General features: G+C 54.9%; 1 protein-coding gene across 6 annotated transcripts in view; it reads left to right on the plus strand.

The window, feature by feature from the left end:
• The first annotated feature begins 559 nt into the window (after nt 1-559).
• Nucleotides 560-14,596, plus strand: part of HMGA1 (high mobility group AT-hook 1) — a 20,112-nt gene continuing 6,075 nt past the window's right edge. The window contains exons 1-3 of one of the 6 annotated variants that reach the window (XM_019546720.1): nt 560-993; nt 9,810-9,922; nt 12,656-12,739. In XM_019546720.1, the coding sequence (XP_019402265.1) occupies nt 9,821-9,922; nt 12,656-12,739 (186 nt within the window). In that variant the 5' untranslated portion in view covers nt 560-993; nt 9,810-9,820. Of the gene's footprint in view, nt 994-1,793; nt 1,914-8,675; nt 8,708-9,809; nt 9,923-12,616; nt 12,740-14,596 lie in introns of those variants that run through there. The other 5 variants (XM_019546721.1, XM_019546718.1, XM_019546716.1 and 2 more) reach the window with 5 other exon arrangements.

Raw genomic sequence — 14,596 nt, forward strand, 5'->3', positions numbered from 1 at the left:
GTATTAAGTCTACCACGGCAGCACCTAGCAAGCCCTAATGAGGAGCAGCGCACTGCATTAGCCGCCGAAGATGAATTAATATTGAAAAAACCGCAGTTCTTGTCCCCGAGACCTCAAAAGCAAGGTGTCTGACAGTGCTTAGGGGAAGGGAAAAAAAGGGCCACTTAAATCTAAAGCCTTGCCTGCCTGCATATATCCCTTTAAAAATAAGAACAGCATGCCTGAGCACGTTCTTAGCCCGCCTTTGCCCCAGTTTGATCATCAACTCTACAGGACTCTCCCCCACCCCAACAAGCCAGTGGGGTTTTGCCCTCTTTTTCAGAGATCTGTTGGCACAGGAAGCCCCCAAGGCCTGGAAACCCTTCTGTTCCCATCTCTCCCAGGTTTGTTTTCTTAAGAGGGGGAGGAGGAGGCTGCCACTGCTTCGCTTCCCCCACCTCCCCACTTCCCACCCACCTTCCAAGCAGTCCTTTTAAATCACCCCTTCCCTCCCCCTGGTTTGCATATTCCCCGCCCCCTGGGCATGACGTAGCCCCCAGTGGGCTCCGCCCCTCTTGCACTAGAAGGGCTCTAAGCTCCCCTTAGCCAGCCTGCCCTTATTTAATTTGGAGTGTGATTTTGCTATATTTAGCAGCTGGATTCCCTCCAGCAAGGCTTGGAGTTCTTGGCTTTTTTTTTTTCCCTCCCTCTCTCTCTCTCTTCCTATTTTTTTTTCTCTGCAAATGGTTTTGACCCAGCTTCCTTCCTCTTGGAACAATTTTTTTTATTGATATAAATAGGAAGGTGGGCCTGTCTGCTCTGCTCTGTGTATGTGTGTGTGTGTGCGCGAGTCGCTCTCTCTCTCTCTCTCTCTTTCTCTCTCTCTCTTTGCCTTCTTGTTTCAGATCCGCATTTGCAACCATCAGCAGCCAGAAGGGGGGTTGGTTTTAATTTGATCACAACACAGACACACAAGGAAAAAACACACACACAGATCCGAGAACAAGAGCAATTGTGAGTGTCTGGCCTTTTTTTTTTTCATATATAAATTATAGATATATAGAGAGAGAGAGATATCTCTATGGTGGTGGCTGGAGGGTTGGGGTTAGTTTGTTCTGGTGCTTGGTGGGGGTTGGTGGGATGAGAGAGCCGAGATCTCTCTCTCTCTTTCTCTCTCTTTTCTCTTATTTTGTTTTGCAAAAAATATAATTCAGCTGGAAATTGCAGAAGGATCCTAGAGAAGGGGCTGGGGGGTGATGCCTGGGTTGCTGGGGCTCTGCACAGAGAAGTAAGCAAGGCATGCGGAATAATGTGTCCTTCTGGGCTTATTCTCAGCCTCCAGTGCAGAAATGGGAATGGACAGCTGCTTTTTTTCTTGCTCTCCCTTCATTGCGCTGGTCTGCACCTGCGAGCCTGCCTTTCTGTGTAGCCTGATGGCTGTTATGATGATGATGATGATGAAGGCACCTGATGGGAGGAAGGGAGGGGTCTCCAGCAGGTCCCCCATGTGGGGGCTGGAGACAGGAGGGAGCTGGGGGGGCAGGAGCAGCATCCTGGGGTGCAGCTGCAATGGCAGCACCTTGCCTGGGGCTGCCCCAGGGCTGCAGGGCAGAGGGGTGGGAATGCCCCCCCAAGCCCCTTGCCCACCCCCCCAGGCTCCTTGCCCACCCTCCAGGCCCCTCTGCCTCCAACCACGCGCGCTGCCAGCCCGTTTCATTTTCAAATCGCGCGACAACACTTTCCTCCACTGATTAATTTGGCTTTTTTTTGCCATCTGCTTCTTCCAATAGCTGGGCAGATCAGGGGCTTTTTTTTTTGCAAAGAGCAGGTAGTGCATTGGGCTCGCAAGCAACACCCCCTTTCCTCCTTTAAAGGGGCAGATCTCAAGCCGATTGCTTCCCTTCCCAGCGAGGGGGGCACTGGAGGGCTGCCATGTAGGTGCCTTGGTGGGGGGGGCTTGCACCCCATTTTGCCTCTCTGTGGGTAGAAGGCGGGGGGGGGTTGTAAATGGCACGGGGCGGGCAATGGTCTGGGCCGTGATGAAGGTGCAAAGGGTTTATTTTGAAATGGCAGGAGCTGGCAGGGCTGGCTTGGTGCATAGCAAGCGGAGGAAGTAGCCGGGGGTGGGGTAGGAGGTAGGCGCCTCTCTCCCCAGGGACAGCTCCTGGCAGCAGGCTGAAGGGGGCATCAACCTCTTCCTCCCCTTGCCCAAGCTGGGGCTCCCCTCCATTGCAAGCCCAGACTGCAGGGAGCCCAGAGGCTGCTACCCCCGACCTTGATTCAGTGGAAACTTTCAGAGGGGTCCTCACCCAGTCCTTCCTCTCCAGGAGAGGAGTGGGACCTGACCCCTGACATGCAGCCATTGGGATTGGGGGGGGGGTGTTATTAGCCCCTGCAGGCCAGAGATCTCCAAAGGGCTGGTGGTGCTGTCCTTCCTTTCGCCCCTTTTTATCACTTCCTTTTATCCTGTCGGTCTCAGGGGGGCTGGCCTCACTAATTGCTTGCCTTGCAAGTCTTCAAAGCTGGCCCTGGGTTAATAGGGCAGCCTGATGCATCCCCTTCCCCAACAACCAGCTCCTCTGCGCTTCAATAAAAACAGGTTTTTTAGCTCCCCACCTCTTTTGCCCTGTATTGTTGGGATTTCTCGACCTTGTGGGAGGTGCTGCTCCAGCAGACTTAGCCCGGAGTTCTTGGGTTGCAGGGAGATTCAGCAGTCTTCAGTTCGATCCTTTTGTTTGCACTGGGAGGAGATGGCAGAGGCTTGGCTTTGTGGCCTTAGGAAGGGCATATGGGAGCTGCACAGGGGCTTTGGGAAGCAATGTGCAGGCTTGGGAACAGCGTGAAGTCTCTCAGGGGGGCCAGGTTGCATCTGGATTAAGCTGGCTCCCTGGAGGCTCAGACTCATGGTTAAGAGCAGGGAGCTATGATGTACCTTCCTTGCAAGTCTCTCTAGCCTTATAGCCCCTTCGCACTCCAGGGTGGAGAGAGGGCTGCATCCTTCCCTCACATAAGGGGTCCAACCCAAAGAACAGATCCCTTCCTCTCCCCGAGATCCATTCAAATAGCACCTTTAGCTTCTCATGCTTTCATCCCACTGCAGAGAGGTTTGTCTGTACACAACTTCCCGGCTCCCTCCTTTCCTCCCTGGAAACACAGTGGTTATCTCCTGCACGGGTTCTCGTATCGCGCTCATCCTGGCATGCCAGCACCTTCAGTAGCAACTCCACTAACCTCCCTCACGTGTTGTTTGTACTCTTGTCCCCAGGGAAAGAAACCTGTGCGATGCAGTGTCTGGTTTCAGAGGAGGTTATATATATATTTTAAATGCTGCTATTTATACGAGAGGAGGCAAGGTCAGAGAGAGGCACCTTGTGCTGAGGTCCTGGTGCAAGGTGATGAGGTTTCTGATGGTCCTTCATTGCTGAGGGAGTTCCTTGCAGCCTGGGACCAGCTCCAGAGAAAGTATGGCCTTTGCTGTAGTCTTTATCCTGGCAGGCTTATAGATGGCGTGAACCTAGGCTATAGAGACTGAGATCGTGAACTCGATGAGAAAGTCAGCCGGTCACCAGTGCAAAGGGCAGGTTTGCCCTGCTCACAATAGTCTGCATCGTGGAGGTGGCTGTGGACTGGTTGGAGCAGCATCAGCACCGAGGGGCCCTGACCAGCTCCGCGGTACTGTGGTCATCCAGCTGAGAGGTGGCCTGAGTAATGGCAGTCCATCGCTGTTGAGCAGGATGGGATGGAGTTGCCCAGCCAACTGGAGGGGATAGAAAGCATGCCTCATGGATGCTGATATGTGAAAGCATGGTGTCAGCAAAGCAGCCCAGAGTATTCATAATGGACTGAATTACCCAGTTGCAGGTGCGCGCATTTACCCGAAAGAAACCCAGGACCTCTTCAAAAAGCTTTGCCTGCCACCGCCAGCAAGATTTGGCTGTGGCCAAAACCAGCCCATTCCCCCCGCCCCCACCCCGCTCTCCCATTCATTCAGAGGGTATTTAGAGATGAAGGACAGCCAGCTCTCCAAGTCTAACAGATGCATTTGACCCAATCTCCCTTCATGGGTGAGGGTCCAGGACCCGGACAGGGAACCCTTGGGTAAGGGAAGGTGCCAGCCTAGCTAGCTACGCCCTGCCCATTATGTGCATGTTGTGCTCCATCTCCAGGATTTCAGAGCTGGAAGGGCAGAGAGATTTGCCTCCTCGGAGATGATGCATCTCCAGATGGCCTTGTCTTCATTTTATATCTTCCTTTTTTTTTTTTGATTAAACCCAAATAGTAGGACCACATTTTTAAAAACAAAATCGTCTGAGGGACAGAATCCTTAAAGGGATTGTGGACATTGTGAGTAATACTGTTTACATGAAGTTGTGGTTTCTTTGAAACAAAAATCTGAGGTTTCCTTACTCATGAATCACTTCCACAACTGTATACGAGCTGATATGCATTAAAAAAAAAAAAAAAAACCCTCAAAGGTCTGTGTATTCAGGACATGTTGGGGAGGGCAGGCTTGCTTAGATTTTCATTCCAGTATGGGACTCCTTTAGAGACCTGAACTCCCCAACTGGGCTGTTGTGGGCTAAGGTGGCAGAGGTACCAGTGATGCCTGCTGTATATGATAGTACAATAATGCTTCACTGGAAACAGAGGAAGCTGACATGTTTTGCTGACATGTTTTGCTGGAGTAACTGTACCAGGCATTAGTTTTCATGGGTGGGGGGATGTTTTTAGATCCACGGCATTACTGGAGTTGAGAGCAGCGGGAAGCATTTTGCCATGCTTGAAAACAGTTTTCAACCCTAATTGAATCGGAACCGATTCCTAACAACCAGTGCCATTAACCCATTAAGAGGGGTTCTCTCCATGGGGGTAGTGAATGCCCTCTTTCCTTCTGGATGAATGGGAGAAGCAAAAGGGGTCATAATATGGACAAAAAGGTGAGAATGGGCACCATCCCGTACCAAAGGACAGCATCACATATCGCATAAGCAGGACCGGGTCCTAAGACAGGACACATTTTACCCAAGTTGGTAGAAGGCAGGGAGTCCAAGAGGTCTGCATGCATTAGCTTTTAGATAAGTCCCAAAGGTTTGTGGAGTCATTTTGACTAGGCGTTTACTCAAATCAGTGAATTCACAGTAAAGAGGAAAAAAAAAAAAAAAAATACTAGAGTGCAGACAGACCCTCTCATCTTAATCTGGACTGTTTATTCAACTTGAAACTCGTACCCTATATTATTCCCAATAGCTTTCCAGATAGACCACCCCTTCGGAGGAGACTTTTGCGAGCACTCAGCTGTAGCTGAGGCCAAAAAACTGTTTGGGAACAGATTTATTTTGACAGTCTTGTCTGGGGGCTGGAGGGGCTCGTTGTTTTGGTGAGATCTGATGCCTTTCACTGCTCACAGGTTTCATGCCCCAGCTGCTTGCTGATGCTTTCTGAATTGGACCTGTTCTGGTATCCGCTGACTAGGAGGTGGGATTATTCCAAACGCTGGTAGCAAGCGACTTACCTTCTGAAAGAGCAGGCATTTTAAACCTTGTGAGCAATAAGGGGGAGGAGAATTGAGCCTTAAACCTCCCACGTTGAGCTTGGGGATTTGACTCTGCACACATCTCAATGTAAGGGCTTGTCAGATCGAGTCCCAGGCCCGTATGGAGCAGTTTGGGCTGGGGACTACAATGGTTTTAACGCTGTTTCTTCATTGACTGAGCCGTTGGGTCGGAGCCATTGGCACAAAAGATGCCTGAACAGTGGTTATTAGTTGGGCAGCCTCAGTCTTAAAGAGTGAGCAGTAGGGACCAAGCCCCATTTCTGTTTCTGCAGCTGCTGGGAAGTGGGGCAAGGAAGCAGCCCTTCGGCATGCCTGCGTGTGTCCATGGCACGGATGCACGCCTGGGGCATAGCACGGTGCCTGCTGGTTTGGGGTCTTTGATGATACTCTGACATAAACCATCCTCTGGTCTAGCTCTGGGCTGAACGCGGGCATCCCTGGATGCAGTCCGAAGGCCTGTGTTAGGCAGAAGGTCAGTTCTCCACCCGGTTAGACAGGACCCCCTCAGGATCCCTTTTCCAGACAGAAAAGACTAGTCTTCTGTCTGCAAACGACTCAGGGAGACCTCAACCGAGCAGAGTGTTTTTAACACCAAGCATCCCTGCTTGAAGTCTCTGGGCAGATCTGCTGAAGGACGTTTGCCCACCCCAAAGCACTCTTGAAAGGATCCCAAGGCACCTCAGAGAGCTACTACACCCCGGTTGAGAATCACTAAGCTAAACAGCTGGCCTCCGTGTGGCATAATCTTTAAAAACGTATGCGTGACGGTACATTAAAGCTTCCAACTTTTGGCGGACGGAGGTCCTGCCGGTCATCTTTGACCAGGGAACCATCCCACGCATCTTAAGTTTGACCCATGGCTTTGTTGTCACAAAGTTATGGACTGCCCGAGCTTCTGCGGCCCCAGCAGCTGGCACCTCCACTAGACTGGGGCATAGGGGCCCCGATCTTGCTCTTGGTTGGCGCTGGAGTCACTGCTGGCTTTGGTCGCATGAAATAACGGTGATAACAGCAGGCCACAAATCCAGCAATGTGGTGTCAGCTCCCTGCTGGACTGCAAACTCCTATTTGGTGCCGGGGTGGGGGATGGAAAGCAGCTTCTTGGTGGAGCCCTGCTCCACGATGACCATCCTTGGAGCGGGCACCAGGAATTGTGCGCGAGCTGCGGCAAAGTGGCATTTTTCAGTCAGCCGAGAAAAGCTGGGGGCAGAGTAGGATTTCTGAACAGGAGGCCGCGCTGGCTGCAGGATTAGGACAGGCAGGTTTTTACTCGACAGGCATGGCCCAGTCCTGTGAAACCCCTCTCTTCCTAACGTCTGGCAGAGTCTACTAAAAAAATAGAAAAGGCTACTGCCGGGTGCAGTTTGCTCTCCCCACATTGAAGATCCAGCTGTGGACAGTCCACAGGGTGCAGAGATTTGGGGCAACAGAGGTAGTTGAACTAGAAAGTATCAACACTGTAGCTGGGTGGGGTTTTACTGGGAGTAGTGGAAGCATCAGAGTGAGAAGCTGGCTTTGAGGTTAAGGCGCCTTCTGGGCTCTCCGCATAACCTTGGACATGTCACCTCTTCCATCCGTGCCTCCGCTTGCCCAGCAGTAGAGCGGTTTGGTTAAAACTACTTGGCTTGTCCTGTCGACTGCCCTCCGCGGGGGATGAACCCTTACTTCCTGTGGCTTTTGCACAGCACCTAGCAGAGCAGGGCCCTGATCTCAGCAATACAGGTATTAGAAAGCGACGGGACCGCAGCACAGAAGCAATGCAGAGAAAGCGCAGCCGAGACAGGACAGGATGCACTGCCCAGTGCATGGGTCGACACGTGGAGCAGGGTCCCCCCCGAAGATAGGCCTGGTAGATAAAGATGCCCTTTACAGTCCTACCTGCCACAGCAGGCTTGTTCTGCATGGCACGTACGCTTAGAGCACCACATGGTGCAGCGGCATCCTTCCCCCCCTTCAGAAACCCGCCCTCAGCCCAAAGCACCAGACAGTACGTTAAATCACATATTCCCCCACCTCCCAGTTGGGAGACCATGGTCTCCCAACACCCCTTCGCCACACCCGAGCCCCCTTCAGCTAGGCAACGTGGTACCCGCTGCAGCCAGGTTTTCAAAAACACCCTCTATCACTGGGTGCTTAACAAAGCATCTGTGGGGGACTCATTTAGGGGGGAAAAAAAGAGCCCAATTCCCCCGGAGGCTCGACCTCAAAACGCACGGAGCCAGAGGCCGCTTCTGACGACATGGAGATTTGGGATAAGAGCCAGGCGTGCTTCACAGGACTCCAACTCAGACTGGAGCTCAGCGGGGTCCAGACAAAAGGACAGCCACCACGCTGGCTGCATCACAGCTGCAAGTCAACTAGGAGTAAATATAGGCTGCCGGGTTAGGAGGAGGTTTCTGAGCACCCAACAGTTGAGGTCCTGGAGCAGCTGTAGGAGTATCTAGGGCAGGACCCATCTCTCTTTCAGGGGCAGCAGCTCCATCAGCTCAGGAGAGGGCTATAATAAGGCGGGTGCCCACAGGCACAGGGGATGAACTCCAGTCCCTGCCAGCCCCCCGTTCCTGCGTGACGAAGATAAGCTGCTCTCCCCTCTCATTAGCACATCAGACAAAAAGGAGGAAACCAAAAGCCTTCGGTGTGGAGGAAACCTCCTTGCCCTGGTGCTGCAAATGCAACTGCTCCACAATGCAACAGTGGAGGAAAAGGGGTGGACGCTGGGAGTGGACACCAAGAAGCCCCCTCCCAGGAGGTCGACCGACTGAAGGTGGCTGGATAATGCTGTCCAGTGCGGGCGGGCGAGTTGGGGACAACCAGGACAGGGCGATACAGAGCTGGGGGAAAAGGAGCTGAACCATGACAATCCTGCACATCACCAGGGATCCGGGTTTTCCATTTCCCACGGGAAAACAGAGAGAACCATGGATTTCCCCAACTTTAGCAGAGGAAAAAAAAATGGATTTTCCTCTTCTAGCAGAGGAAAAAAAATGGATTCCCCGCTTTTGCAAAGAGCTCTGCAGGCGGGCAGAGTTGCAGCCTGCAGGCGATAACTGCAAAAAGAGCGGGAAACCCCCAGGCCTGCCCGGAGGAGGAGGAGGGAAGGAGAAGGGCAGGGCCTGAGGCTCTCGCTCCCCCCAGACTCGGATCAGGCTCCTTTTCCTTCGCGGAGCCTGAGAAGTAAGTGGGGTGGGAGGCCGCCCCGGCAGGTCAGGGTGCCTGCTAGGGCTGGGGGAAGAGCCAGCGGGGCAGGGCGTTGGTGCACGGCTGCAGGAGCAAGCAGCCCCCCATGGAGCTCCGCGCTGCCCGGGCCACACCTGCCCTGCGCGCACGGGAGCAGCGGTGAGGGGCACAACCCCGCGCGGCTTGCCCTTGCGCATGCAGGGGAGGTGGCCCCGGCAGCGCAGAGCTCGCCACGGCCGGCAGCTGTCGCGCGCCTCCCCGCCGTGCCTTGCCGCACCAGGTTGCACGTGCTGCAGGGTGGCAAGCACGAGTCTGCAGCGTGCACCCGCCTGGCCCCTACCCCCTGCGCACAGATCTGGGGGGCACGGCTCCCCCTCGACCCCCGGGACTGCGCTGGAGCCAGCAGGCAGCAGTCGTGGGGGAGCCAGCTCCGGCTCCTGCTGCAGCAGCCGTTACCTTCTGCTGGGGCCAGGGGACTGCGGACCTGGGGTCCCCCTCCAGCAGGGCTGGGAGGCCTTTAACTTTAATAACTGAGTTTGCATTTTTTTTAAATCAGAGAATTTGCTTTTTTTTTTTTTTTTAAATCAGAGAAAACCAGGATCCCTGGTGATGACTTGCTCTCCCCCCTCATTAGCACATCAGATAAAAAAAAAAAAGAGGAGACCAAAGGCCTTCATAGTCTGAAGGAAACCCCAGACCTCCCTGTCCTACTGCTCCATAATGCAATGCAACAGTGGAGGAAAAGGGGTGCAAACTGAGCGGACACTTGAGCAGCCCGCTCCCAGGAGGTCTCACCGACCGGAGGGGCCTAGATAACACTGTCTAGCATGGGCAGGCAAGAGGGGACAACCAGGACAGGGTGATGCAGGGCTGAGGGAAGGAGCTGGACCGTGACAATCTCATTCATTGCTCATTCACCAACTGGGCATAGGACCCTCAACGACTCACTCTTCCCTTCCTTGGGCTTCAGCTCCCTCCCGTCAGCGAAGCAGGGATGAGAGTCACCTACCCAACCCAGGTCACAGAGAAAGAATTATATCCATGTCACGTAGAAAATAAGACTGACTTACCCTCCTGTCTTCTCTCTTGCATGACCCAGAAGATAGAAAAATGAGTGAATCCAGTGCAAAATCCAGCCAACCCCTGGCTTCGAAACAGGAGAAGGATGTCTCCGAGAAGAGAGGACGGGGCCGGCCCAGGAAGAAGCCGCAGGTACAGAGAATCGTTTTTTTCCACCCTGCTCTAGAGGCTGGGAGAGCTTTGGACATCTACAGGGAGGAAAGGCATTTCCATGAGCTAACTTCAGCCCGGGAGATACCTCTCTTCTTGACCCCCTCAGCATGGTCTGGCAGGCAGGGCACGGGGTTGAGATGTCAGGGCTCTCAAATCTCTTCCCAGCTGTACCACTAACATACTCAGTAGCTGACCCCTAACCTACCCATTCCCACAAGCATCGTGCTGCAGCTTTGCACATGCGCGCAACACGCATTTCTGGAACAGGAGGTGCAGGGCTGCCTTTGTACAACATGGCAATTATGCTGCTTCCTATGCAAAGCTAGTGGATACCGAGCTAGCTTAGGGGTCTCTGCAGCATGCCTGGCATAAAGGAAAAAGAAAAAAAAAAAAAAAAAATCACTAGTACAGAGGGCAAAAAGAGCAACGCACCTTCCACACCTTGAGTGGCCTGCCAGGGCCACGGGAAGAAGCATTAAGGCATAAACAAGGAACACGGCAACTCCTTCCCCAAGGATGAGGAAACAGCCTGGGCTGCAGAGCCACTGACTGGTGTTAAAGTCACAGTCTGACTCCCACATGTTGGGCTCAGCCTGGCAGAGGTAAACAGCACTCACAGCTCTTCTTGCGGATGCAAACCACAGCTCTGTTTGCTGTACATGGACAGCAAAGACCTGTAGGACTTCTCCCAGGGAAAGGGCCAGCAGAATTTCCTTACCAAAGCACTCCCTCCTGCTCAGCTGTAACAGCAGCAGCATCCACCCCAGAAAGAGCCTATCCAGGTCAGTAGCACTGTACCGAATTCATCAGTTACTTGCTGCTGCGGGTATTTAATTCTGTCCTCACTGCCAGGCCCAAGGGGCCCAGAACGCTCCAGCTAAACGCTGCCCCCATCACAATCTGTGAGCCCCTACAGCAGGAGCATTTAGCAAGTGAATCCCCCCAAGCCCATCACTGGCTTAGCTGACCTAGGGGCCATAATGCAGACAAAGCTTCTGCAGGTGAGCTCTTTGTTGCAGTCATGTCAATTAACCCTGTGGAAAAGCAAATGCAACCAGTGCTGATGGAAGCAGCTGGGTGCTACTCAAGCTCCAGCCAGTTCTGCTGAAGCAGGGGGATTTTGCCTGGGTCTGCATTCCCCAAATACAAGTCCTGAGGCACAGGCTGGTGGCTTCATCCCTGTTCCGCCCTGAAACAACCACTTGGGCCGCTCGAGCAGTAATATGAGGAAGGGACCCAGAGGCTTTGTCCCTGCTGTGTGCAACTGCAGCAGTTAATTAGCATCCTACCTCCCCCTTGGCTTGTGTTCAGGCGGGGATGATTGACGACACCTTTCCTTTATAAAGCCCATATGTTGGAGGTGTTATTAAGAGACTTGCTGAGGGCCGTGCAGTGAATCAGTGGCCAGGTCCGGAGTGAAACCTGTTCCAGTAGCAGAGCCCTGCCCTGGGAAGTGGCATCTCCCTGATGTGCTACTGCTGTAGCGATAGCTTAATTACCCTTAGCACAAAACGAGGGAAAGCTGACATACCCAAAGTGCATATCATGGGAAAGCTGACATACCCAGAGCACGTATCATGGGAAAGCTCAGAGCTCAGCTCTTAGCTCTGTCAGTGGAGTTGCTCTGGATTTACACCAACCAGCCCAGGTCAGAAACTGACCCCTGGTACCTTCTAACCAACCTGAGCCAGCAACTCCCACCGCCTTCCTTTTCCGGCGGCAGGAATATTTGCCTGGCAGGGCTCAGATTGGTGGAAGGAGGCCATCACTCTGCAGGGCTGGGGGCAGGGCTGCCGGTGTTGGATTACTGGTTTGCTAATAGCCGCAGCTATAAACAGCAAGCGACGGGGTATTAGAAACTGTAGCTGCGATGGCCATATCTCCTAGCAGAATGCATAATTCACAACGTTTTTATGAGTCTCACAGCATTAGGGTTTCAACATTAGCTTGTTCAGTGCGATCCCCTCTTGACCCTGAAGCTGGGGCGAGCAATTGCATTTTCTGCAGGGGAAGGGTTTTCGGATGTCTCCCAGATCATTCCCAGAGCTTTGCCTCTTCTGCTCCAAATCTGGGGGGAAGCATTTAGTTTCTTTTGGGCAAGCTGATCTCTTTCCCTCCCTCCACTCCACGCCAGGTTAGGTCCCTCAATTCAGGTAGCCCCCGCCTGATCCGTTCCCCTACCCACTCCAACGCAGCAACTGGTGCTTCCTGTCCATAGGCAAGTGGCTCACATTCAGCCACATCTCGTCTAAGCACCGGCCCAGCCTCGCTGTCTAGCCACTTTCGAAGGACTGGCCCTTTGAAACTACACGTCCCAGCATGCCCGGCTGCAGCGCAAATACCCCGCAGGTGCTGCGGCCATACGCTGCCAGCCCCTCCCCGCACCAACTACCTCTCCGGCTGCAGTGTCCCAAGGGATTTGGATGGAGCAGGGGGGCCGGCTCTCCGGACCGCATGCTTGCCATGGCTTCTGATGGCACCAAAGGAGTGGGGAGGCCATGCTCTTCAGTCTCCCTCACCAAGGGCCTGCCTGCTGCGTCTTGCTGGGAACCCCCCCCCCCGTTTCTGGGACAGCTGCTTTTGGGTGGGGAGCGCGGGGAGCTGGGATCTTGCTCTGCTTTGCAGCTTGGCTTTGCTCACTCCTGTCTCTCTTCTCTTTGCTTATTACCATAGATCCGGGCATCCGCTGACAGCCTTGCCCTTTCTCTTCAGCAGGAACCCAGCGAGGCCCCGACCCCCAAGAGACCACGGGGCAGACCAAAGGGGAGCAAAAACAAGGCCACTGCCAAAAGCAGGGTAGGTACCGGGGCAGGGGGAGAGAAGGGGAGAGGGAATCACATGACCTTTCCCCATTTGCTGCCTCTAAGTTGCCATGGTTGCGTATTGATGCTGCTCCTTGGCAACCTGGGGCCTGCTGGTGCCTGGGTACCAAGATGCCCCTCTCCCGGGGAGGCTGGCGATGCCGCGGTTCAGGTTCCACGTTGTGCCCGTCCCTGGAGGACGGAGGGGAAGGGAATCTCCCCACCCCAGGCTCCACGGGGAGGCGTCTAGCCCAGCCCTGCAGCCAGGCACGTTCTGGGCAAGACAGCAGAGCAGCTAGATTGTGGGGCTGGGGCCTGATGGCGGGCTGCCACAGCCCTCGTGCAGCCCCTCCTGCCAAACAAGAGGCTAGGTGGCAGCAGGAGCTGCACAAAGAGGTGGCGGGTGGAGGAATACACCCCCCCCGGGCGCACGGAGCCGGGCTCTTCTGTGAAGCCTTTTGCATCCAAAGAGGACAGCTGGTGACATTTGCTTCCTGATGTGTGAGCGAGCGCTCGGCGTCGTGTGCGCGGTTCAGGCAGCTGGGACTCGGCGGGACAGGCTGGGCTCCGCTCCACGCTGGGCCTGGCCGCTCGGCGAGGAGAGGATGGCTGGGGCTGTCTCCTGCCCTCGGTATCCGGCCAGGATTGAGCATGTGAGGAGCCGGCTCACGTCCCTCGCAACTTTTTTTTGTAGCCTGCTGGAAACCAAGGACATGCCCCAAAGAAAGCCTTGGTGTGGGGGGGGGGCCGCAGGCATGGACGCGGTGGCAGTGGCCTTGTGCTCTGGGGACAAAGGGCTGCAGGGCCGTTGCCTCGCCGGGGGGTGGGGTCCGCACACGCCCCGCTGCTGTCCTAACGCAGCTGGGTGGTGGAGGTGACTGCAGCAGACACGTCAGGTTAGCCCAAGCCTCGGCCATCTGTTGTGCCCTCCTCAGATCACAAATGCAAAAAGGGAGCATCCTGCCCGATCCCAGCGTCTGCCTGGGGCGTGCCTCGTGCCCTGCAGCTGCTGCGCGCTCCCCACCTTGGGCTCAGCCTGTGGCAGGTCGTGGGGAGGGGCAGGGGCAAGGGTGCCTCTAGACTTCGGAGGGGAGCCATGCCAGGGGGAGAGATGCCCCAGTCAACGGGCAGGTTAGATGTTGGGGGGTCCTAGCCCACTTCTGTGGCGGTGTGCGACCTAGACCTGTCCTGCCCTGTGCCTCAATTTCCCTTCCTGTAGGACAGGGCTAAGGATACAAGCCCATCTCACAGGCTTGCCGAGGACAGAGAAGGCATCTACAGCGCCTTTGTGTTGTGCAGAAGGGCCAAGTATTATAGCTGGCAGGGTGGGACCTCTGGCAGGGACCCTGCCTGGGGGCACCAGTTTGCTCCCCGTGTGCGTGGATGTGCTGGGCCGCGATTCCTAGGGGTCTGCAAAGCAGGCCCTATTTGATTCGGATTCAGCCCGAATCAGGGACAGCGATTCAATTCGTTGATTCGGATCGCTATCCCCAGTTTGATTCGGCTGAATCTGAAGAGTTGATGCCGATTCAGCGTATCAGCGATTCGGCCACAGACACCGCTTTAAAGTTTTTTCTGCATACCTCAAGGCGCCAGCACGGCTCACGAACACTGCGATGCCGGGGGCGCATGGAGCGTCCCACAGGAGTGGCGGGGCCCCCGCATGCGCGGCCCAGAACCCCAAAGTGAACTGGAAGCACTTCCAGGGAGCACACGGGGGGCCCCCCAGCTCGGCCGATGGCCATGGGGGGACCCCTAGTGCCCCCCCAGACCCAGGAGACACGCGTCACTGGGGCCGGGGGGCCCCAGCAGGCAGTGAAGCGGACTGGAAGTGCTTCTGGTCCACTTCTGG

This window comes from Crocodylus porosus, unplaced genomic scaffold, assembly GCF_001723895.1.
Source record: "Crocodylus porosus isolate Cpor-Errol unplaced genomic scaffold, CroPor_comp1, whole genome shotgun sequence".
Lineage (NCBI taxonomy): Eukaryota > Metazoa > Chordata > Crocodylia > Crocodylidae > Crocodylus > Crocodylus porosus.